The sequence below is a fragment of the Bos grunniens genome, chromosome 19 (genome assembly GCF_055505025.1).
Source record: "Bos grunniens cultivar Pamir isolate PY7600 chromosome 19, Bosgru_T2T1.0, whole genome shotgun sequence".
NCBI classification, from domain to species: domain Eukaryota; kingdom Metazoa; phylum Chordata; class Mammalia; order Artiodactyla; family Bovidae; genus Bos; species Bos grunniens.
In genome coordinates, this window is record NC_141183.1 from 12,277,559 (window position 1) to 12,301,866 (window position 24,308).

General features: G+C 55.6%; 2 protein-coding genes across 27 annotated transcripts; one reads left to right on the top strand and one right to left on the bottom strand.

Annotated features, from left to right (window-relative positions):
- Nucleotides 1-5,034: 5,034 nt before the first annotated feature.
- ARL16 (ARF like GTPase 16) lies at nt 5,035-10,210 on the bottom strand. 23 transcript variants are annotated; one of them, XM_086356569.1, is made up of 5 exons: nt 9,812-9,959; nt 9,587-9,645; nt 9,022-9,135; nt 8,328-8,443; nt 5,035-8,168 (listed from the first exon to the last, which is right to left on the bottom strand). In XM_086356569.1, exons 1-5 carry the CDS (start codon nt 9,942-9,944, stop codon nt 7,997-7,999), a joined length of 594 nt encoding a protein of 197 aa, XP_086212695.1. In that variant the 5' UTR covers nt 9,945-9,959; the 3' UTR covers nt 5,035-7,996. The 23 variants fall into 23 exon arrangements, with proteins under 23 accessions (XP_086212695.1, XP_086212713.1, XP_086212717.1 ...); XM_086356587.1 differs by having other exon boundaries at nt 9,587-9,643; nt 9,832-9,938; XM_086356591.1 differs by having other exon boundaries at nt 5,035-5,407; nt 8,313-8,443; nt 9,587-9,643; nt 9,832-9,927.
- On the top strand, nt 10,105-23,284 carry HGS (hepatocyte growth factor-regulated tyrosine kinase substrate). 4 transcript variants are annotated; one of them, XM_086356562.1, is made up of 22 exons: nt 10,105-10,218; nt 11,729-11,813; nt 12,141-12,216; nt 12,592-12,684; nt 14,258-14,381; nt 15,478-15,530; nt 15,935-16,003; nt 16,644-16,768; nt 17,721-17,799; nt 17,866-17,964; nt 18,051-18,146; nt 18,764-18,802; nt 18,880-19,020; nt 19,115-19,174; nt 19,643-19,853; nt 20,257-20,429; nt 20,506-20,646; nt 20,727-20,904; nt 21,560-21,693; nt 21,769-21,888; nt 22,068-22,157; nt 22,597-23,284. In XM_086356562.1, exons 1-22 carry the CDS (start codon nt 10,182-10,184, stop codon nt 22,705-22,707), a joined length of 2,334 nt encoding a protein of 777 aa, XP_086212688.1. In that variant the 5' UTR covers nt 10,105-10,181; the 3' UTR covers nt 22,708-23,284. The 4 variants fall into 4 exon arrangements, with proteins under 4 accessions (XP_086212688.1, XP_086212690.1, XP_086212689.1 ...); XM_086356564.1 differs by having other exon boundaries at nt 21,784-21,888; XM_086356563.1 differs by having other exon boundaries at nt 19,646-19,853.
- Nucleotides 23,285-24,308: the final 1,024 nt, after the last annotated feature.

A 24,308-nucleotide genomic window follows, 5' to 3' on the forward strand; every position in this document is an offset into this window, starting at 1 on the left:
CCAGGACCTTGCCTGGACATCGTGTCCCACATCAGAGAGAAAGTGCATAGTGATTGACACTGAGTGAGGCCACGTTTGAGTAACAAGGAAAGTAGAAGGAGAAACTCTCAGCCACTTTCCCTGTTAAAATCATATCTTGTAAAGAAAGTACAAGCATCAGTAGTCATCTCAAGGCACTGAGTCAACATCATTGTATTTAGTGTGCATTTCTGACATGTACGAAGTTTTAAAATAGGGAATTCCTGGTGGTTCAGTGGTTAGTACTTTGCACTTTCCCTGCCAAGAGCCCAAGTTCAATCCCTGGTTGGGGAACTAAGATCATGCAAGCTATGCAGCATGGGAAAAAAAAAAAAAAAACAAACAAAAAACCAAAACTATGCAAAGCAGAATGCAAAAGTAATATATGACAACTAGCTTGTATGATGGTTCTAAACCATGACCCTAGACCTGAAGGTAGCTGAAAAATCAAAGGGCCAAGGAGAGTCAGGTGAAATTCGTGCTTGTTCCCTCATCTTGTGTAATTGAGTTTCTACTTCTCCAAAGGTGTTTATCCAAGTAGTAGTAGTTGTATTTGCTATTGGACAAATGTCTCCTTATTCATTAAGTACGAGATCAAAGTCTCTGTGGCTGTCTAAAGTTACTTTAGTGGATGAATCAAGTGCTAGTTGTTGGGCCGCACAATTTCTGGTTATGTGCCCATTGGCACGTACTCTGACCTAAGGAGGTTTTGATGAGAACTGGCCAAATGACACAGACTTGTATAGACAGCACTTGACCAATAAAGTGGGTTCCTCCGTCGCTATGAAGTTCAAAAAGTGTTCCTTTCCAATGGTATCTGAGCCACCGAGGAGGCAGTGGCCTGGCTGGGTGGAAAAGCTTCAGTCCAATGAAAAAACATGCAAATCATTGTTGCTGTTTGGTCATTAAGTCATGTCCAACTCTTTGCAACCTCATGGGCTATAGCGCACCAGGCTCCTCTGTCTGTGGGATTTCCTGGGCAAGAATACTAGAATAGGTTGCCATTTCCTTCTCCAGAGGATCTTCCCCACCAAGGGATGGAACTTGCGTCTCCAGCATAGGCAGGGTCCTTTACCACTGAGTCACCAGGGAAGCCCTGCCAATACCAAGAATTATACCCATGAGATGGTGGGCAGCTCTGTGAAACCCACTTGCCAAACCTCAAATGGTCTGTCAGGCAATTTGGAGCGTCTGGGAGGGAGCCGCGTGGACACTTTTTCTGGATTGCATTTTCAGAATGTGACACCAACCCTGGATCCAATATCTTCCCACATAATGCTGCATAAGTGCCTGGCAGTGTCTGCTGAGAATTCATTACTCGGGAAAGCAACACTGAAGCCTGCACACTGGTGTTCAGCTTCTTAAGGCCCAGCACTGTAAACAGCGTGTCCACCTGCCCCTCACTTTATCACCACCAGTCTGGTGTAAGGGCACGATCTCTTCACTCCTGTTGGAAGAGCACTAAGTGTTGTGGGTTCAGTATCTTTTTTTCTTGATTTGCTGAGGTTTATTGGAGACCTCCACAATTGGGAATCGAGCTCTGAGGCAGGGACTGTTCAGTAGTACTGGGTTTGAGCACTGAGAATGTAGCTCCAGTATAGAAAATTCATTCCCAGTCTGGAGAGTTGTTTCTCTGAACCAATTAAGAGGGAGACTTGGAAAAACTGATTTCCTGGAGTCCCATCACTGAGAAGTGGGAGGACACTAGAAAGATGGATTGGGTGACTGAAGATGTCCAGAGCGCTTTGGTTTCTCGAAGTCTTTCTTTCAATGTCCTGGCTTCTTAAAATAATGATGAAGGCTGGGAGGACTTTGCTTAGGGGACTCTTAGCTGTTGAACTGAAATATTAAGGATTTTAATGTTTTTCTTTCTTAGTAGACTCATCTAGGGTGCAGGCTAATCGGTTTGCCAAGTTAACTATGTCTTCAGAGGACAGTTTCCCATTCTATTCTAGTTCTCTTAACCAAGAAAGTCCTGGTTTGGCCTGTTAATGAACAGAGTTGAAGGATAGGGAGACCAGCATTCTTCTGAAAAACAATTTGGAATCGACTTGTGATGGTGTGATTTATGTATAATACACATTTAGTCTTCATCCTCATTTCTGGCACAGAGCTCCTAAAACCCTTGGAATTTTCTGATTAGAGCAACAAAGATGTCTCTTGTTAGGTGAATGAGTTGGGTTTTGGACCCCACCTAAACATCGGGGCTGGCTACCAAGAGAACCAACGTGATTAGAGGGTTAGAACTTCTCAGTGTCCATTACCTCCAACTGCCCAAACTCCAGGGAGGGGAGAGGGCCTGGAAGTTGAATTAATGATTCAATCAATTATAAAACACAAAGGGCAGAATTTAGCGAACTTTCAGGTTGGTAAACATGGCAACGTGGGGAGTGTTCACTGGAGGGCGCATGGGAACTCTGCCCTTTCCCCATACCTTGTTCTAGGGCTCTTTTTCATCTGGCTGAGTCATGTTCTTTTATAACCAGTGATCTGGTAAGTAAACTGTCTCTGAGTTCTGTGAGCCACTCTAGCATATTAGTTGAACCTGAGGAGGGCGGTCTTGGGAATCCGATTTATAGCCTAGCTGTCAGTCAAGAGCAGAGGTAGCAACCTGGGCTTGCAATTGGCTTCTGAGGGCAGTTGTTCAGTCTTGCACCTCATCTTATAAAAACAGAAGGCATATAACTGCCGTTCGGGACATGCTAAATGGAAACCAGTAAGGGTGGCTGAAAAAGACCCTGATGCTGGGAAAGATTGAAGGTGGGAGAAGGGGACGACAGTGGATGAGATGGTTGGATGGCATCACTGACTCAATGGACATGAGTTTGAGTAAACTCTGAGAGTTGGTGATGGACAGGGAGGCCTGGTGTGCTGCAGTCCATGGGTCACAGAGTCGGACGTGACTGAGTGAACTGAAGGGTGGCTGAACCCAGTGTGGGGTAGAAGGTTGGGTGCCATGGTGGCCCTGTGTGGAGGGCAAGAGCCTGTGAGCACCCCCCTAGCGGCAGCTGCTGGGACTTTGGATGGGAGAACTTCTGCTCGAGGAGGGTTTACCACCTTGCCACCTGACAATAACTGAAGCTGCCCCAGTGACTGAAGGATATAAAATGATCTTAAGCTCCAATAGCTGTGATGTCTCGGACAATGTCAGAGAAACACTTCAATGCCGGTGGCAGCGCCCAGAAGGTTTCCATATAGACATGGAAGTGGAAATGGCTTACACCAGACCAAGCTGCCTGCAGAAAGCAAGGAGGTGCAGGAAGCCTTTTCATCCGGGCAGACCCTGGAACCATGAGGAGGTGCTGGACTCTACTTGGGAGTCACTTGGACAGTGCCCTACAAGCTGCTCTCGACTGGCCAACAAAGAGCTGTTCACTTTGTAAATGGCAGTTCCAAGTTGAATAGACAGCATTTTGTTTGGAAAGCTTCTACGTAAAGACCAACAAATGGAGACTGATTGAAATAGGTTAAAAAGGACCAGCTTGTTTGGGCTAAATTACATGCATTTTTCCTAGCAGTGATGAAGCACTGAGCTGTAGAAGCCCCTATGTTTGAGTTTTTACTGACTGGGGTAGTGGCCAATGGCCTGGCCATAGGGTCAGGCAGGAGGGCAGTGGCCTCTTTAAGGATGTCCATTTGGGGCACAGTCCCATGGAAATCGATGATGACCATTTGAGGGGTGTGTTGAGTAGGACATGTCAGTGCCTATCAGAAGAACCCCTTTCCAGGTTTGGAAGGTGACTGGAACAAAGATACCCCATGTGCTCCCGTGAGATAACTACCTGGGTCCATGACATCTGTGGACATGGGCGCTGCAGCAACACTGAGATAGGCTGAATGTAGATAAACAGGCAGCCCTCATTTTATTATGCTTCACAGATAACTTTTTTTTAACAAATTGAAGGTTTGTGATAACTGTATCAAGCAAGTCTACAGGTGTCATTTTTCCAAAAGCATTTGCTCACTTCATGTCTGTCACATTTTGGCAACATTCACAGTATTTCACACTTACGGGCTGGGGAACTAAAATATTTGTGTGGCTGACTTTATTATACTTGCTTTATTGTGGTGGCCTAGAACTGGAATACTCAGCATCACAGAGGTGCCTGTAGACCTCTTGCACCCTCTGAGGTCCAAAATGCCAGTAACAATTGTCCTGTCTGCCAACATGAGACACTGAGACCATGGATCCTCATGTGCCAGGTGCACTGGTGGGCAGGCCCTGAGCACAGGGTCACGTCAGACTGGTGCCAGAAACCCAGGGCTACAAGGGGTTCTGACGTGAAGAGATGCCAACTCTGGACGGTGCTGTGCCGCCCTGGTGGTAGATGCAAATGCTCAGAATACTATGAAAGAATCACAACAGAGGATTTTGCACCAGTTTGGGTAGCTGACCATCACTTCATCAGACCAAGGAACTCACTGTGATGTCTACCGATGGGCAGATATTATTCTAGATGTTTCTGTGAAGGTGTTTTTTAGATGAGATTAACATCAGTAGACTCTATGCATAAAGCAGATTACCTTCCATAATACAGGTGGACTTCAGTTAAGACCTTAATAACAGAAGAGACTGACCTCACCCGCACAAAGAAGGCTTTGCCAGCCCATGGCCTTCAGACTATAAACATCCCATCAACCTGCTTCACCAGCCCGCTGCCCAGTCCTGCCGATTGTGGACTTGCCAGCCTCCACAACGACATGAGCTCGTTCCTGAAAATAAATGTCATTCTCTCTTTCTCCTGGTCTCTCTGTTTGTATTAATAGATACACATAGGTGCTGGATCACAGCCCCCACCCCCAGCTATACCATCCAAAATATTTCCAGAGTGTCCACTGGTGGCCAGACTGTCCCAGTTAAGAACCACTGTGTATATAAATCTTTTCTGTTTCTTGCTGCTAGTTTGTGGTCTGCTTCATCTATGTCTTATACATTTCTTGACAGTTTACTCCTGAATATTAAAAACTATCACTTTGTGAATGAAAGTCACGATTCATTAAATTGTCTAACTTTACTGATATTTAAAAAATATTTTATTTTACTCATTTTTAACAGGTGGGCAACTGAATTATCTTAAACATATTGTTATATACTTATATTTCATACGAGTATGATGTATACAAAAAATATTTGGGGATGGCACTAGTGTTCCAGGCCTGCTCTTAGCGTGGGGGCCAGGAGGAGGCAGTCTTTGCTATGGTCCTTGGCTGACACCTGGGGGACTCTTGCCCACTTGCCCACCCACCCTCCCAGCCAGTCTAGGAATAAGGACACCTGAGGGCAGCATCAGCACTTTTGAGAACTCAGTACTGACTTCAGGGAGCCCTGTGGCATCCTCAGGCTCTGGGGGTCCAGGGTCCATTGCGTCGACGAGCTCTGTAGGTGACTCTGGGAAAGCAGAGTGGGGAGAACACAGAATGGACGGGCTCCTCCGATGGCCAACCTTGGGAGGTGTGTTGGGGCCTAGTGGGACCGCAGCATTCAGAAGCTCACCCTGCAATCTGGGCGAGTGGGGAGTGTGCACAGGTGGCATATTCTCCAGGGAGAACGACCAGCCCCTCACCAGATTCTCAGGTTCCAGACAGCAGAACAGCTCAGAACCTTGCTCCATCCCAGATGGGAAGATGGGTTCTGGGCAGCCAGCGTGCCTTCCTGGGTCACAGTCACAGAATGGTCCCCACCAGGGCTCCAAACTTCTGCCGCGCCCATGTTCAGGTGTTACAAACACTGCAAAGCACTCTCCTACGGCCTTAGACTGACCCAGCCAGCCAGCGGCTCCCTCCAAAAACCAGCTATTCTCTCCAGGTTTCGGGAAGGCTGTCTTTAAGATTCTTCAGGATGGCTTGCCCAACCCCAGGGCCCCTTCACAGAGCGTGTTTACTCCATCTGAGAGCTGTTTCTCAGAACAACTGGGGAAACAGAAGCAGGCTGAGGATGTAGGTCAACTTGAAGCCCAGACCCCTCAGCCCACTCTCCTGGAGTGTGTACTGAGCCCCCTGCCTGGCCCCTCTGGGCCTGGACATCTGGCCCTGGGATCAGAGTGGGTGAGGCCAAAGCACAACCACAGGGGTGGCCCAGGCAGGCCAGTGTGAACTGTTCTGGCCCTAGGGAAACCTCAGGGTGTTGGGGCCCTGGGTCCCACAAGGCTAAAGGGGGCCATGCAGGCCTTCCAAAGGCCCTTGGAGCCCAGTGAGCTAGACCACCAGCTGAGACAGAGGAAGGTATTGTAGGAAACTCACAACCACACTCAGAAGCAGAGGATTTCTTACCAGACTGCAGCAGGTTTAATAGCAGCCCCAAAGGTATGCCCAAGTTGTAACCCCCAGAACCTACAAAGAGGACCTGATTTGGAAAAACAATCTTTGTACATGTGATTGTGGGTTTTGAGATGAACTCAATCTGGATTAAGGTGGGCCCTTGTTTGTGCTCAGCTGCTCAGTTATGTCGACTCTTTGCGACCCCATGGGCTGTAGCCTGCCAGGCTCCTCTGTCCATAGACTTTTCCAGGCAACAATACTGGAGTGGGTTGCCATTTCCTACTCCAGGGGATTGTCCTGACCCAGGGATCAAACCTGTGTCTCTTGCAATTCCTGCATTGGCAGTCTGATTCTTTATCACTGTCACATCCTCATAAGAAGAAAAGATCATGTGAAGACAGAGGCAGAGAATGTCCCTGGTGGTACAGTGGGTAAGACTCTGCCTGCCTATGTGGGGAACATGGATTCAATCTCTGGTCTGGGAAGATGCCACGTGCCGTGGAGCAACCAAGCCTGAGTGCAACAACTACGCCCTAGAAGCCTGTACCCTAGACCCTGGGCTAGTCACTCAGTCGTGTCCAACTCTTTGGACCCGATGGACTGTAGCTCCCAGGCTCCTCTGTCCATGGAATTCTCCAGGCAAGAATACTGGAGTGGGTTGCCATTCCCTTCTCCAGGGGATCTTCCCAATTCAGGGATTGAACCCGAGTCTCCTGCATTACAGGCGATTCTTTACCGTCTAAGCCACGAGGGAAGCCCGCAACAAGAGAACCCACTGCAACAAGCCCATGCGCTACTCTTAGCCCCAGCTCTCTGCAACTAGAGAAAGCCCTCAAGCAGCAACAAAGACCCAGCACAACCAAAAAAATAAATAATAAAAACCAAAAAAAGACAAGAGTCAGGGATTCAAGTCCTGCAAGCCACAAGCCAAGGACACCATGCAGCAACCACAGCAAGGAATGGATTCTCCCTTGGAGTCTGCAAAAGGATCACCCCTGCTGATACCTCAATTTCAGACTTCTGGCTTCCAGTCCTATGACTGTTAAGTTTATGTTGCTACAAGCCACCATTTATGGTGGTTCATTACAGGGGCCCTAGGACACAAATGCACCAGCAATAGATGTAGGTGTTTCCTGCAAGCTCTCTTAGCTGAGAACACAGCAGGCCATGGGGGAACTGTGGCCTGAGGGCCTGGCCATGAGCTCACCAGCACCTCCCATACCCCATCAGAGCCTCTCTCTACCCTGGCCTACCTGTGGGATCCCTGACCACTGAGGCACCTCTGAGTAGTAAATGTTAACTGTTTCTAACCCAAAGCCTGGTTTTCCCTACCACACTGACTCATGTACCTGACGCTGTCTGTGGGGTATCCCACCGTTAGGGTACCAGAAACTTTACAGGTTTGAGCTTTTATCACAGTTGAGAGAGCAGATCTCCTGGGGAGAGGGGAACAATTCCCCTAAAACCATCCCAGGATGGTACGGGACACAAGCCACCTGGCAGGCCTGTCTTCCTCTCCCAACCCTGGAGCCAGAGGGCAGACATCAGGAGTTTCTGTAACCTGGGTGACTCAGTTTATCCATCACTGCAACTCAGCACAGAACCCCGTCTTCCAGGGCTTAGCCTGCTTTTATAAAAGCAACAGATGGCCGATGGCCAAGCAGTACCGCCTCTGCCTTGTTGCCACAGAGCAGGCCGGCCATGCTTCTCCACCCTGCAGTCAACCATTGGTTCTGTGGGTGTCCTGGAGCCAGCGCAGCACGTCTGACAAGCCAGTGCCTTTCCAGGCACTGATTTCTAAGGTGGTGATATTCTGCTTGGCGCAAGCCATGAGGTCCGGGAGCCTGATTAACGACTTCATCTCTTCTATGGTCATGTAACAGGGCAGGTCGCTGGAGTGAAAGCAGCACACATCAGAGTGGGCTGCCAGAAGCCCACCCTAGCCATCACTGGGCCCTCCCACCCCCCAGTGGGCCACCTTCCTGGTTACCCTCTACAGGAGCTCCGCCCGGGGGCACACCTGCACTCCCGCTCACCTCACAGACACGTACATTTTATTGAAGAGAATCAGAACTGATGCTTTTGCGAGTTCTTCTGCCGACAGGAGACCCAGGAGCTGCACACAGGATGCCGAGAGCTGGGTGGGGTTAGAGGCATCCACCATGAACTGGAAAGAAGTGAATGGAGATTAGGGCCCCCCTGGGATGAAATACCATCCTTGCCAAATCTCTATTCACATCACAAGCCTGGCTCAGGAAGAGCAAGGAAGGCTTCAGGAAAAGCAGAGGGGAGCGAGCTATGCAAGAATCACCAGTGTTATTTGTTTCCACCTACACGGAAGTCGCTCTACTCGTGTAGCCATTACTTTTAAAAGGAGGTGTCCCAGAATTTGGGGCATAGATCTTGCCAGGATGGGATGAACCAGGGCATACATAATTAAAACATAAAACACACAAACACACCCAGAACAATAAGACAGTGAGTGGATGACACAGTTATCTGCAGAGAAGAAATACTGTCTTCAGCAACCCTTCGGTGAGCTTTCACCTTTGCCTGGGAGCAGCAGCATTAGGGAGCAGCTGGAGTCCCAGAGGGAAGCAATTCTGGCCTGGGCCATGTTTCCTTGACTAGCATAGCTGCCTGGGAACCCAAATTCTATCTCACACAGAAAGTGAAACTGGGGACTAGACAACACTGAAATGGGGACTTTCTTCCCCAAAGGAAGGGCAAAAGACTAGGACCTACCAGGAGAGAATGACAGTTTCCATAGTAACTGGACCAGATGGGGCCCATGCAGCCCCCCAGCTCCCGGATGGTGATCTTTTTTTGAGCCACAATGTCCGTTAAATTGGTACCCACCTGTGGAAAAAACCGGGATGTAGAGACCACCACAAGCGCTTTCCCACTGGCAAGTCCTGGAGAGCAATGTGCCCAGCCCTTTACACTGCGACCTAACCACTAACATAGGTCTTCTCAAGTGTTTAGGCTCTAAGGCAGAACCCACAAGGGAGGAGGTCTAAAGATGCTCCCCGGGGTGCAGGACCCACAGGGCTGGCTGTGACACCCACCAAAGGGATTTGCCCTGTGCGGGGAGCAGCAAACTCAATCTGACCAGTGGTGAGGGGCAGGCGGCTCCGGATGCCCTGCGACTCTGTCCCGGCGGAGCCAGGCTCCCCGCGGTGACACCCACCACCTCCGGAAAGGTGTCTTGAACACACCCACCAGTCAGACCCCTGCTTCCAATTAAAGGAACCCAAAGCTCTGCTAATCTCAAGGGGACCCACTTCTCCTAAACCTGCAGGACGCCTACCGTGGGCCGCGTCGGGGGCGGATCGCCCAGGTCGCCCTTCCCATCCCGGGAACTCAACTGTGCCAGGAAGTCAAGGACTCTGAGTGGGGCCAAGGAGGGCTCCGGCCGGACCCCGCCCCCAGCCCGAGCGCCCCCGACGCACCCCGCCCCGCTCGCCACCAGCGCCCCTCGGATCCCCACGCCCCTCCGGACCCCCTCCACCCCCCGCCCGGCACGGAAGGATAGTCTGCAGGCGTTTCACCAACAGCGACTTCCCCACGCCCGTGGCCCCCAGGAGGAGACACATCCCGCTTCCCGCTCCACTCGACAGCCTTAGCTCCGAGAGCCACGCAAGGCCCACCCTCAGCTCCGCTCTCATCAGATAGACTCCGCCGCCGGGCAGCTCATTGGCTCCCGACTCTAGCCGTCTCAGTAGGCGCGGTCTAATCGGCGCCCAGCGTCTGGGGCGAGCGGAAAGACCCGCCTCCCCACGGCTCGCGGGCTGGCCGGCGACGTGCGCGTGCGCGCGTCTGAGAGGCAGGCGGAAGCGGAAGTCGGGGGCGCGCCGGCCAGCAGTGGGGATCGCCGCGGCGTCTGGTTGGGGTCCCGGGTCGCCATGGGGCGTGGCAGTGGCACCTTCGAGCGTCTCCTAGGTAACACTGCCCCCGCTCCCCGGTGGGAAAGACCCCCGCCCCCAGTGCTCCCGGGCGACCGCCGCGCGACTCGGGCCCGGGGCGGGCGCGCAGACGACGTAAGGCCCGGCTGTCCTGGGCGCAGGGCCTGGCGCCGACCGATTGGGTGAAGGTCCGCGCAGGAGACCGGCTAGGAGCTTGGGGAAGTTAACTACCAGCGTCTGGCCAAGCGGGCCTCACGTCCTGAGTCAGGAGAATGGATGATTCAGTGAAATAGTAAAGTCTCAGTAGACCCTCTCTCCCCGCCAAAAACCTAGGTTGCCTGGAATTTGGGGATTCTGACACATACGTGGGCCCCAAGGGTGGAGCCAGCAGTGTCTTCCCTGGGACCTGCCAGCTCTTCGGAGCGCTGCTTCCCCGGGGATCCAGACCCGCGCCGTATGTCCCCACTGGGCTCCGGGAAGAAGCGCCGGGGCTAAGAAGGCGTCTCCTCTGTTGGGGTGGATAGTTGATCTTTCTGAACCTCCTGGAAGTCACAGGTTTTAGGAAGGAAAATCAATGTTTATGGACAAGCTCACTCTCCTTCAGGAAACTGTTCTGTGTTTTGGACAGGCGCTCTGGGTAGTCGAATGGTCAGCCTGAACCTGGCCTCCTTTTTCCTCACATGCGATTTCGGAGGGACCTCAGATGAGGTTCATTGAATTATCTGGGCTGAGAAACTCAGCTCATGAGATGGTTCAGCCCTTCAGTGATCAATCCAGGAGTCACTGTCAGATCCTTTTTGATCTTCTGCACGACTCCAGGGACCATGGTCCTGACTGAACTGGGAGAGCAGCCCCTGAGCCACTCATCTGTGTGTCTGAGGCCACAGTGATGTAGACTAGAGGTGGTCGTTGGAGAATCCTCCTTGGCAGGTCAACCCTGTCTGCACTCCACAAAACACTTGAGGCAGAGAACCGGGGTCTCTGTCGTTGGAGAATCCTTCTTGGCAGATCAGCCCCGTCTGCATTCCACAGAACACTTGAGGCAGAGGACCAGGGTTTCTGCTGTATGTCTCTCCAGCAGTGCCACAGCTGAGAGCTAAACAAACAGGCTAAACTTCTGAAAACAAGGGACTATGAGGGATGAGACAGCAGAGCTTAGTGTTGAATTCTCGCTCCACCCCAGCAAGCTGTGTGATTTCAGGCCCAGTGACTTTACCTCTCTTCACTTCTCACCTAGTTTCTTTGTCCACAGAGAAGGTGGAAATATCCCCTAATTCTTAAGGTTTGTTTGAGAGTTGAGTGAGTTCGCGTAAAGTGTTTGGAACAGCACTTGTGTGTAAAAAGCCCACATTGTCTTTCAGGAAGGACAGTGCTTTCCACCGTTATTGTCAGGTGTCAGGAGGATGGTCACGCAGTTTTCCGTTTGGTCCAGATGTCTAAAATAAAATGGGAAGGAGGTAGTTCCTCCTGCCTGTTGCTGAGCTGGGGATCCAGCTAGGGGATCACCCAGCAGGATGAGCCCCTGTAATGGTGCGTTTCTGCCTTAGACAAAGCGACCAGCCAGCTTCTTCTGGAGACTGACTGGGAGTCCATCCTCCAGATCTGTGACCTGATCCGCCAGGGGGACACGCAGTAAGTGCACCCTCGGGAGCAGGGGGTTGGCCGCACTGTGGACTGGGGTTGCTTTGTGCCCACTCATCTTCCAAGATCCTGCCCTGATGAAAGCTGAGCATGTTAGGCCCCGATGGAGTACTGTGCGGTCTGTGTGCTATGGCTCTTGAGATCTCAGGACAGTTAAAGGACTTTTTCTGTACTGTTTGGGAGTGCATGGTTACCTGGACGTTTGCCTAGGGGGTCTCAAGGACCAGATGGCCAATGGGCTTTTCCTCAGTCTTAGAAGCTGTTTTCTTCTTCTTTTTTTTTTCTGTTTGCTTTTACCAATGCCTTTTTTTCTGTCAGGGCAAAATATGCAGTGAGTTCCATCAAGAAGAAAGTTAACGATAAGAATCCCCACGTGGCCTTGTACGCCCTAGAGGTAATCAGCCCCTGTACTCCAGTCAGCCCTGGTCGGGGTGGCAGCGATGGGCGCGCTGCCAGCAGTGGAGGCACCAGGGACAGAGGGCTGGGCTGGGCTGGGAGCAGTGCTTCTGCTCTTCCACCTGAGGCTGACACGTGTAGCCCCTGAGGTTGACTCCAGTGTCTGTCCTTGGTGGTAAAACCTGGAGTTAAAAGGAGCAGGTGTAGCCCTGGCTGCTGCTTGCCTTGGAGACTGCTCCGTGGGCTTTCCTATCCCGCTGGGTGGTCTGAGGGCCGTATTGAGGCCCACCTTGTGGGGAAGGTGGACCTGTCCAGGACGGGGAGTTCCTGCCCTGACCTGCAGCTTAAGTCTTCCCCTCGCTGGGATCTGCAGGTCATGGAGTCTGTGGTGAAGAATTGCGGCCAGACAGTCCATGATGAGGTGGCAAACAAGCAGACCATGGAGGAGCTGAAGGATCTGCTGAAGGTGGGTGCTCTTCAGGGAGCAGAGAGGCCTGTGTGGGGGGAGCACCACCCCAGGGGCTTCTTGGGGCTTTGCTGGCACCTGTGTCAGAAACAGTGCCGAGGGCTGGAGGGCAAGTGTTTGTGATCCCTGCCTGGAGAGATCAGGCCTTCCCAGAAGTTAGGCAGGGCTGCATCTGGGAGTGCGGAGAAGACCCCACTCCTGCAAGGTGAGGAAAACTTCCTGGGGGGCAGGAGCTGAGTCTGAAGGGTAGGGGATGCTCACTGAGTAGCAGAGAAGGTGGGGAGGAACAGTGTGCGTGTGGCCATGGCAGAGCATGTGAGTGGAGACCTGGGGTCCCCAAAAGACTTGCATAGAGCAGGGAGGCACGTGAGTTTGATGTGTTTGTGGAGGCAGAGCTGGGGAACGCAACAGAGAAGGGATGCCAGAACCCGCCCCCCACCCCACCCGCCAAGGCAGAGAAGGAAAAAGTCCTCCAGGGCCTCAAGGGGTCATCCGGGCAGGGCAGGTTTGCTGCCCACCTGTAGGGATTGTGATGTGGGCAGTGACACCAGGAGGTTGTATGATGTAGAGTGGGGTGGTGCAGCCATTCTTGGAGGTGAAGGGCGTCCCGTAGAGCTGAGGCCGCCTTAGGTGGCAACCTAGGAGCACAGCTCTGGCACCAACTCCACCACCACTGACCTGGGCCTGTTGGGTGCCTGTGGGCCTCGCAGCCTGGAGCCCATCTGAGGCTGAGCTGACAGCAGGACTTTTTCAAAGCCCTGACTGGAGGCCTGGCCAGCCCCTCCTCTGTCCTGGATGACAGAGGAAGAATTAGAACCTGTCCTCCTCGTATGGGCATGATCGTGTCCTGTTCACACGGCACGGGGTCTGAGTCCTTGGAGGGCCGGGGCTACCTGGAGAGGGGTCCACTGACTGGACCCAGGTTATAAAAAAGAGCAGGAACTCTGGCATGTGAGCTGTGGTGGGTGTCTCCTCGAAGCAACTTTCTTGACCCACTGTCCTGAGCATTGTGTGTGTATGTCATCGAGAGAGCTTTAGAAGTGGGATTGGTTGTGCTTTAATCTGCTGGAGGTGGTGGCCTTGTATGTAGGGAACTTTCTGGAGCCATTCATCCCACCTGTCTGGGCTGCCTGTGACTGGAAGGAGGCAGCTGGCTGACCGTGCGTCTGCACCCTCAGCCCAGGCTCGGTTGGCTCTGCCTGTTGCTGGCTGGCCTTAGCCAGCCCCACAGTGGGTCACAGGCTGAGGGGCTCCCTAGGTAGTCAGGGTCCTGTAGGGCACAGGGGTAAGGTGGGCAGAGACAGGTGGTGATGAGACAGTAGGGGTGGGAGAACCTTCACTTGAGGGATTCCCCAGGTTCTCCCAGGCGTTTAGAGACCAGTGCAGGCCCTTAGTCGACAGACAGGGGGAATGGATTTGTCTTTGGGGATGGGGTTCCTGGAGGAGGCCTGGATCTGGGGAGTGGCTCCCTACATGGCCCCGTCTCCAGCTGGGGTCTGCCAGTTGCTTCCTTGTTCTGAGATATCTCTTTGGCACCTCCATCTCCTCATCTTCCTTCTTCCCTTGCCTACAGAGGCAGGTGGAAGTAAACGTCCGGAACAAGATCCTGTATCTGATTCAGGCCTGGGCACACGCCTTCCGGAACGAGCCCAAGTACAAGGTGGTCCAGGACACGTACCAGATCATGAAGGTGGAAGGTGAGTCGGGGGTGGGGGCGAGAGGGTCCGGTCCTGGGCTTGGGACGCACCATCAGGAGTTGAGGGGCTGCCCTGCACCAGGTGCGCCCAAGGGAGGCTGTGCTGGGGGTGGCACTGTGCTCTGAGCACAGTGGACTTGGAGAGTCTTACGCGGGGCTGTGGCAGCTGAGGCAGGCTTCTTCAGGCCCAGTGCATGTTCCTCCCTGTTGTTGTACCTGTGGAGAGATGTTGGGGTTCTGGCAAGGAGAGCGGTGGATTCAGGCCGTGTTTGGAAGATTTCCTGGTGCTCCCACCAGGTGTGGATGAGAGGGCAGGCTGGGTCCTCTCCCACCTCTGCCGCACAGCTGGGCCAGGTCTTCTGACCCCAAGATGAGCCACGGAGTGGGAGCAAGGGCACTGCCTGTTGGTTGCAGGGTGAGCAGGACTGCTGACACTGTGTGATGAAGGACCCATCCAGGTCGATAAGCTGGTCTCGGACTCTCAATTCCTGAACTTCAGACATGAGAGAGAACATCCAGAGTTTATGGAGGGAATTTCCAGGCAGTCCACTGGTTAAGATTCTGGATTTTCACTGTCAGGGACCCAGATTTGATCTCTGGATGGGGAACTAAATCCCACAAGTCACACAGCATGGCCAAAAAAAAAAAACCCAACCAAAAACAAAGACTTATGGGATTTCATGGGTCCATGGCTCAAAAAAAAAAACCTCTGGTTTAAAAGCTCTGAGAATTGTGGTTGGCTGGAATGCAGGCCAGGAGCCAGATGGGAGGCCCAGGAAAGACCCGCGAGGCCTTGATGTGGTGGGAGCAAGGCTTGGCTCTGTGTGTGGTCCCTAGGACTCAGCGGCCGTGCGGAGCCACCCCAGCTGTGGGGCAGGCTGGCTGAGCTGCGCCCCTAGACGCCCTTGTGCAGTGTGAGGTCACTGTGCCTGCTGCCTCAGGCTCTGGGCCTCTTCTGTCTGCTCGGGGAGGAGCAGACGCCAAGGACTGGGATGTGATCGCTGGAGGCCTCAGGGCTGATGGGTAAGGACAGGTGAGGCTGGGGGCCTCACACACCAGGGCAGCATTCAGTGGTAACAGGGGCCTCCTTTTTCCAGGACACGTCTTCCCAGAGTTCAAGGAGAGCGATGCCATGTTTGCTGCGGAGAGAGTGAGTTCACAGGGTGCTGGGTCCAGGAGTTAGGCTGCTTGCAGGAGGCAGAAGGGAGACCCTGGGATCTGGGCTTGTTGGGAGCAGGTGAGCTGCTAATTGATCTCAACGTGAGAATGCCCTTTGAGTAGAATATGCAGCTTTGTCTGCAGGTTGAGAAAGGAACCTGGTTGAAGGTGCCTTAGGGCTGTGGTTCCCAGTTAAATACTTCCATGTCCCTGAAGCTGTGGGAAGTCTTGCAGTCAGGTCTTTAGAAAGAAAAGAGGACCATTTTGGAGGGAGGTCTTCCTCAAGTCACGTCTGCGGTGGGTTGGCCGCAGCCCCCTGCAGCCCCTGCACCCCTTGTGGAAAGCGGGGTGGCCAGGGAGGGCCAGGGCGTGTGACCTGACTCTGCCCATCCCCAGGCCCCTGACTGGGTGGATGCTGAGGAGTGCCACCGGTGCCGGGTGCAGTTTGGGGTCATGACCCGCAAGGTGAGTGCGCCTGCCTCAGGGAGGGCCCCAGCTCCCCACCTGGCCAGGACAGACCCCAAGCCTCCCGCTGTTAGCACAAGGCCACTGCGCGCACAGCAGGCCCTTTCACTCTGGACTGGGACCTGGCGGCGTGGGGAGTGAGGTCACCTGGGATCTGTATCCAATGGTCAGTGCCCTCAGGCAAAGTTCAGGCAAGGCTGCACTCCTGGGGAACGCAAGCACCCCATGCCCAGGGGTTTGGGTCTGCATTGCCTCGGCCAGTAGCCCCCTCGCTGAGTCTCCTCAGCTGACTTGGCTTGCCTGGCTTGGATCTTCCCTCTGCTCACTGAAGCTGGGGCCTGGGACATCTGAGCAGACTCCTCAGACTCACTGTACAGCAAAACTCACTCATTAGGACAGCTTATGTGTTCTTGTGTGAACTTTTTTTGTCAGCGTGACTACTTTTCCTCAAAGTGGAGCCTATAACTGGGAGCTCGCGAGTGTGCCCTGTTCCCCAGGTCCTTTGTGGCCTCCCAAGCTCACCTTCTGCCCACCCCAGCCTGGGAGGCCCAGCCTGGCACTTCCTGCAGCGGGTGGTGCTGGGCAGAAGGTGGGAGTGAAGAGTGGCTGACCAGGCCTCCCTGACCACCCCGTGTCACAGCACCACTGCCGGGCGTGTGGCCAGATCTTCTGCGGCAAGTGCTCTTCCAAGTACTCCACCATCCCCAAGTTCGGCATTGAGAAGGAGGTGCGGGTGTGTGAGCCCTGCTTTGAGCAGCTCAACAAGTGAGTCCCTTGGGACACTGGAGCTAGGGCGGTGCCCGGCAGGGCCCCTAGCTCTGAGTCCTGCTGGCCAGTTGCTTGGGTTTGTTTATAAAGTGTTGGGAGAAGAGACACAGGAGTTGCCTGGAGACCCTCACCCCACGACAGTAAATTGCCTTTCTGCAGCCCCATTGACTCCATCTCTCTCTCTCTCTCACACACACACACCACCCCCACCCTCCCAGGCTTGTGTGCCCACACACACCTTGTATCCTGAACCAGTCAAGAGTGAGCCGCAGGCACCCTGTCCCTCTCCCCTCAACTCCCATGTGTGCTTCCCAAGGGGAGCTTTTCCCACGAGACTGCTGGTAGCAGTCGAGTGGGGCATTTGGCATCAGTGCAGTTAGTCCCTGTTCAGGGTTCCCAAGTCCCAGTAACGTCCCATGGTGGTTCGGTCCTGTTAGGACCCAGCCGCCTCCTCAGCTCTCTAACCTGGTGAGTTTGAGCCTCTTTTTCTTTTGTGACAAGGACATCGCTGAGGGGCCTAGGCTGTTTGAGGCACATCTCTGGGTTTGGGTCCAGGGTTTCCTTGTGGTGACAGTCAGGCTCAGTGTGGCTGGCCCAGGAGCCCGTGTTGTCCATCTTCCCAGCATCAGGGATGGGATCTGATCTATTGGGGAAGTGGTATCTGTAGGCTGCTCCATTGGGAGGTGTTTTCTTTGGAAAGCCGCAGCGTGGCGGGTGTTGGAGCCCCATTTCCAGGAAAGGGGCTGTCTTTTAGGCCAGTGACTTGCCCAGGGCCCTGCAGCCCAGAGGTGACAACTGGTTCATGGGTCCAGCTTTTCTCTGGAGTGTGGTCTGCGGAACTTCTGTCTTCCTTCCCTGAGGGTGTCAGAGGGGAGCCCCAGGCTGTTTGCAAGAACACATGGGGGTGGGATACAGCGCCTGGTGACACACGGCATCCTGTCTCCTCCAGGAAAGCGGAGGGAAAAGCGGCCTCGACGACAGAGCTGCCCCCGGAGTACCTGACCAGCCCGCTGTCTCAGCAGTCGCAGGTACTGCCCAGGCCTCTGGGGGCGCCTTGACCCTTGGCCCCGCTAACTCTGCCCTGTCATCCTCAGCTGCCCCCTAAAAGGGATGAGACAGCCCTGCAGGAAGAGGAGGAGCTGCAGCTGGCCCTGGCCCTGTCTCAGTCGGAGGCCGAGGAGAAGGAACGGATGGTGAGCGGGGGCAGCCTTGCTGAGTCTGGGGGTGCCCGGGAAAGTGTGGCGTGCACCTCAGACACCTCCTCCTGGTCATCCTGCAGAGGCAGAAGTCGGCCTATACCGCGTACCCCAAGGCGGAACCCACGCCCGTGGCCTCCTCAGCACCCCCCGCCAGCAGCCTGTATTCTTCGCCTGTGGTGAGCCTGCCCTTCAGCTCAGCCCCAGCGGCTTGGACCCCCTTCCTATGGGATGGGGGGGGGGGAGCAAGCGATTGTGCCTCAGCAGGGATGCTTGAGTCTCCTGGGCAGGGGCAGAGGCAGCCTGGTACCCACAGGTCTCGGCTCCCTGGTCAGGACCCCAGTGGAGCAGAGGACACTGCAAGGGCTGGAGGCCTCACTGTCGAGACCCCAGTGTCTTCCATACCCCCCAAGCAGGAGGAGCTGGGGACACCTTGGGTCAAAGTGCTCTGTTTTTCTAGCCTCCAGTGAGGCCGTCACAGGTCTGTTTGCTGGAGGTGGACCGAATTCTTTCTGTAAAAAGGAGGAAGGTGGCAGGTGGGGCAGAGGTTTAGAAAGTCATTTGCAAACCCTGCAGGGCACTGTGGGTAGAGCTGAGAGAAGCCCTGCCAGTTGCCCACCCAACCCTGTGGTCAGTGGGAGGGCTGGTGGGGCAGCACCCTGCATCCCATCTACAGTTACGGAGCCCCTTGGCGCTTGGACAGGCTTCGGCCAGTCTGCAGGGTCCACTCTCATGGCTATATCATCCAGGCCACTCCTCTGGCCTGTGGCCTCTCACATCCACCATGTCTCCCCAGAACTCGTCGGCGCCTCTGGCTGAGGACATCGATCCTGAGGTGAGGATACCCCAAGTGTGGTGCTTTCCCCTCGCTGCTTCCTGGCCCTTGGGAGTGACCCCCTCTTGCCTGTGCAGCTTGCGCGGTACCTGAACCGGAACTACTGGGAGAAGAAGCAGGAGGAGGCTCGGAAGAGCCCCACGCCGTCCGCGCCGGTGCCTCTGACAGAGCCCACGGCCCAGCCTGGGGAGGGACACGCAATCCCTGCCAACGTGGAGGTAAGGGGCCACTCTCAGGCTTCAGACTGTGGTCCCTTGGGAGAGGGACACCAGGATAGGCAGAAATGGAGTCTCACTGTCTGGTCTCTTCCAGACTTCCCTCCCAGAGACAGACCCTCAGGCCGTAACTGCAGCCGGAGCTGCCTTTAGTGAGGTAAGCCATGACTCCCTTCTCGGGCTGGGGGCAGACTTGGCCTCCCGGAGTGCAGAGCGCCAGGCTCACAGCGGCCCCCCAGAGGTGGGCTCTTGCCACTTACAGCTCTCCAGTGAACGCCTCTGGGTTGGCTGCAGGCTCTGCTCAGCGCCTTGCTGTCTACCCCGAACAGGCTGGAATATTCTGGGGCTCTGCACTTTGGTGCCCAGTGGAGTAAGAGGCCAGGGCCAGGACAGCTTCGTCTCGGCCACGCTGTGCCTGTGGGCAAAAGCCGAGCCTCCCTGGGCCTCCGTTTCCTCCCTTGTGAACCGGGTGCTGGGGGTGCCTCTCGCAGACCCCCCAGGAGGACCCAGTCAGTCCTGCAGCAAGCTCAGAGCTCAGCACCTGGCTCAGCCGGACAGAGGGATCCTGTCCCCACTCGGGCTGGGGGTGTGGGAGGTGCTCAGGCAGACTCCTGTGCCCCGGCAGCAGTACCAGAATGGGGAGTCGGAGGAGAGCCACGCACAGTTCCTGAAGGCCCTCCAGAATGCCGTCACCACCTTCGTCAACCGCATGAAGAGCAACCACGTGCGGGGCCGCAGCATCACCAACGACTCGGCCGTGCTGTCCCTCTTCCAGTCCATCAACACCATGCACCCCCAGCTGCTGGAGCTGCTCAACCAGCTGGATGAGCGCAGGCGTACGTGCACCCTCCCAGGTGTCCCTCCAGGCCTCAGGGGCTCCCATCGGGCCTGCCACACCCGCTAGGGGCAGTGGGTACCTTCTGGGCCAGGCATTATCGCGCCTGGGGTGGTGTGGGCAGGGCTGCCGCGAGGGACCTTGGGCTCTGCATGAGGGAGTCCCAGTGGCAGATGTCCCACTGAGCACAGTGAGCTGGCGGGAGTGTGTATGTGTACGTATGTGTGCCCACACATGTGCATGTGCGTCCACCTGCTCTGGAGCCCCTATGCCAGCTGCACCCTGTAGACAGGTGCTCAGCTGGGCCCTGCCATTTCCCAAGCCAGGCTGGGCAGCAGTGCCCACTGCTGGGCAGCTTGTGTTCCAGCCAATACCAAGGCCCCCAGCTTGCCCCCTCCCCACAGTATACTACGAGGGACTGCAGGACAAGCTGGCACAGATCCGTGACGCCCGGGGAGCACTTAGCGCCCTGCGGGAGGAGCACCGGGAGAAGCTTCGCCGCGCAGCTGAGGAGGCTGAGCGCCAGCGCCAGATCCAGCTGGCCCAGAAGCTGGAGATCATGCGGCAGAAGAAGCAGGTGCGGCGGTGGCGGCCTGCCCAGCCGTAGGGTGTGGGGCCAGAGCCGGCCCTGACGCCTGCCTCGTGGTCCACAGGAGTACTTAGAGGTGCAGCGGCAGCTGGCCATCCAGCGCCTGCAGGAGCAGGAGAAGGAGCGGCAGATGCGCCTGGAGCAGCAGAAGCAGACCATCCAGATGCGGGCCCAGATGCCCGCTTTCTCCCTGCCCTACGCCCAGGCACGTGCCAACCACACACCCCGGTCCCTCGGGGCACCCTGGTGACGGACAAGGGCCCTGAAAGTGGTCTCTCTCTCCAGCTCCAGGCCATGCCTGCAGCAGGGGGCGTGCTGTACCAGCCTTCCGGCCCGGCGAGCTTCGCGGGCACCTTCAGCCCGGCCGGCTCGGTGGAGGGCTCGCCCATGCACACCATGTACATGAGTCAGCCGGCCCCGGCTGCCAGCGGCCCCTACCCCAGCATGCCAGCAGCCGCAGCAGGTAACAGAGTGGGGTGGGGCAGGAGGGTGAGGGGCCAACAGCCAAGACGAACCCCAGACCGCTACCCTTTCCTTCTTTTGTTGTGTTGGTGTGATCGCAAACTTACAGAACAGTCAGCAGAGCAGTACACAGTGTTTTTCAGATTCACACTCTCTCCCCACACTCACTCTCTTCTGACCCAATTTAGGGGGAGTGGCGGGTGTGACACCCTTCACTACTAGAGGCCTCTACGTTTGCTAGATCAGGATGCTCTGCAGGGCCTGGGCACAGGTGCCAGACAAGGAGCCCAGAGGCCCTGGTGTGACTGCATCTGCGGCTGGCTTGCGCTCACACGGCCCCAGGGCCTCACCTGTGCCAACAGGAAACCCGGCCCCTGTTTAGCTGTCCTCCCTCTTAGAACGTTCTGTGGGCTTCTCTGACACTGACTTCCCAAAGACCGCTGGCCTGTCGTCTTGCAGACCATTTGGGCTGTGACTGGTCTTCTGAGAGTGTGACATTCTGTGGGTCCTTTCCTGTTTTTGTTGATTTCACTTACTATTCTTTTGTGAGAATGTGAAACACAAACTTATTTCTGTAAGTCACAAGGAAAAGGGAAACTCAAGCCCCTGTCCCTTGCCCCATCCTCAGAGTTCTGAGCTCTCTCCTCTGTCTGCAGACCCCAGCATGGTGAGCGCTTACATGTATCCAGCAGGGGCGGCTGGTGCACAGGCAGCCGCACAGGGCCCCGCAGGGCCCACCACCAGCCCAGCCTACTCATCATACCAGCCTACTCCCACGCAGGGCTATCAGGTAGGTGGGGAGGCCACCCCTTCCCTACAAGGGCCCTAGGCCCAACTGTCTCCCATCGCCCTCTCTCCTCCACAGACCGTGGCCTCCCAGGCCCCACAGAGCCTCCCAGCCATCTCCCAGCCCCCGCAGTCTGGTACGATGGGCTACATGGGGAGCCAGTCAGTGTCCATGGGCTACCAGCCTTATAGCATGCAGGTGAGAGGCTGTCGGGGGGCCTCAGATGGGAGGAGCAGGGCCTTTTGGGGTGGGAGCATGCTGGGCAGGCTCCATGCTCTGCTCACTGCCCCATGTCCCCTCCACTGCCTCTCTGCTGGTTGGCATTGACCTGGTTACAGAGCTGCTTTCTTAGCATGGGGCTGTTTCATTGTCCACAGAATCTCATGCCGACCCTCCCCGGCCAAGACGCGCCTCTGCCGCCCCCACAGCAACCCTATATCTCAGGGCAGCAGCCCGTGTACCAGCAGGTGAGCCTCTCCTGGGACCACCGTGGGTCATGACAGGGGACAGGCTTCACTGTGGACCCCATCTGCAGTGGGGCTGCCCTGGGAAGTGCGGCTGGCGTGGGCCAGGATTGCTGCTCTTCAGGCAGGACCAGGACAGGCACATAGCAATAGCTGTTGGGTGTCAAAACCATATGTTTACTTAAAAGCCCGAGGTCCCATCTACTCAGCTCCAGAGACATGAATCCGGAATGCCTGGGGAGTGGGCTCTGCTGGGGACAGGAAGCGGACAGGGAATCTGTGATGACTGAAGGAAGGGAAGGAGTCAGGAGCATGGGCTTGAGGGGCCTAAATACTGGGCCAGGCTGGTTTGTGGAGTGTTCTGGAGAGGAGCTGGTAGAGGATGGGGAGGCTGGGGCCTGAAGAGGGAAGTCAGACCACTGGCCTGTGTGTCCTCCCACAGATGGCGCCCTCCAGCGGCCCTCCTCAGCAGCAGCCCCCAGTGGCCCAGCAGCCCCCAGCACAGGGCCCGCCAGCACAGGGCAGTGAAGCCCAGCTCATCTCGTTTGACTGACCCCGGCTGGGAGCTCCCCATCTAGAGTAACACTACGGTTCTCCAAAACTGCCGCCTCCATCTCTAACTAGCGTGGTCCTCCTGCCTCGCGCTCTACCTTCTGCGTGGGCAGGGTGGCCCTTCACTCCGGCCCTCCTCCATCTTTGTCCTTGCCTGCCAGCTCCTGGTTCGCCTAGGCCCCATCCTTGTCTCTGGCTCCTTAAGTTCATGTCTGACTCCTTTCCCCAGGGCTGGGCCTCGGGGAGGAGGGTGGAAGGGAAGGACCTTCCCTGAGAGGAAGCCCCCAGCCTAGTTATGTCGGGTTCTGTGAGGGCTGGCCAGAGTGGGGTCTCTGCCCCGCACAGCTCATGCCCTCCCATCCCCACCCGGGAGACCTTGAGGCCATGGTCTGTGACTAGTGTGAGTGCTCCCCAGAGTTCTCCAGCATGGCCCCCCAGGCTGTCAGCAGGGATGCTCCTGGCCCTCACAGGAAGGGTGGGGCCTGTCTCCAGCTTCTCTGCTTCTGAGCTGCCATCTTATCCAGTGCCCTGAGTAGATGGAATGGAACAGCGATAATAAAAATGTCTTTCAACAAGTATCAGGGTGTCTGCTCAGAGGGAAAGTGCTGGGCAGCTGTTTCAGTTCTGGGTGGGTGTGTGGGTGCCTCCTCACAGGCCAGCTGCCCCTCGCCCCAGGCCTAGCTCCACAGGAGTCTCAACTGGTGCACGCTACTCGGCCTTGAGATTGGTTGTCTTTCTCCCTGAGATTGAGCACCAAGGACCTGTGCCCTCTCCACCCAGCTGCCCTGACTCCTGGGAGAGGCGTGTGGGGCCTGGGCTCTAGTCTGAGTGCACTGTCAGAATTGTAGCCTAGAAGAAAATGTTCATGACAACATAGACTCACGGCATCTCACATCCAGGGTTCAGTACATTTCGTAAACTAAGTGTGCAGACCTCTTGGGTGACTCCCCTTGTTAGCTCTTCTATGAAGCAATGCAGTAGTTTAATGGGCTCAGAGCTCAGGTCAAAAGCCCGCCCAGGATCACAGAGATGCTGGGCAAAAGGAAGCCCAGCCTTCTTCGACCTAAAGTCAGGATTGTTATCCCTGGGCTCTTAGAAAATCACCTATGGTATCTAGGACAGAAGGAGAGCGGTATGTCCTCTACTGCATTTAAGGAGCAAAGGCCCTAGGACCCGAAGGGCTGGGGATACCCCATGTGTCAGATATTTGGGAGCTGAACTAAGAGGCAAGAGTGCAGAGGATTCGGGCAGCTGGAGACAAGAGTCCAGGCTTACAAATTCTCCCAAGGACCCCATCCTCGACCCCTTCGGGCTCAATCCCAACCCTTGGCAGACGCTGCAAGCAGAGTTTATAGCTCGCTGCGGGTCTGGTTCAGGCGGAGGGTGGTGGCTTCGCTACTGCGGCTCCCAGGACGGAAGGACCAAATATGCTCCCGAGCTGGCCTGCAAGACATCCGTTTAGATACAGGAGACCGAGGAGAAAGCGGCCCAGAGGGCTGGGGAGCTCCCTCCCACCAGGTGACCACAGGCCACGGGCGGCTGGGCCCCCAGAACGGACTTTAGGAGGAAGGGCACTAGGGATCCCCGGGCGTGTCCTGCGGC

Bases quoted from the DNA above. Each gene is read 5' to 3' on its own strand.
- ARL16 (XM_086356569.1), bottom strand. From the start codon at position 9,944: ATGAGAGCGGAGCTGAGGGTGGGCCTTGCGTGGCTCTCGGAGCTAAGG. The intron at 9,136-9,586 runs GTAGGCGTCCTG...TTTTTTCCACAG, and splicing joins CGCCCCCGACGCGGCCCACG to GTGGGTACCAATTTAACGGA. The intron at 8,169-8,327 runs GTACGTGTCTGT...CTTTCACTCCAG, and splicing joins CTGATTCTCTTCAATAAAAT to CGACCTGCCCTGTTACATGA.
- HGS (XM_086356562.1), top strand. From the start codon at position 10,182: ATGGGGCGTGGCAGTGGCACCTTCGAGCGTCTCCTAG. The intron at 16,769-17,720 runs GTGAGTCCCTTG...TGTCTCCTCCAG, and splicing joins TGCTTTGAGCAGCTCAACAA to GAAAGCGGAGGGAAAAGCGG. The intron at 20,905-21,559 runs GTAACAGAGTGG...CTCTGTCTGCAG, and splicing joins CATGCCAGCAGCCGCAGCAG to ACCCCAGCATGGTGAGCGCT.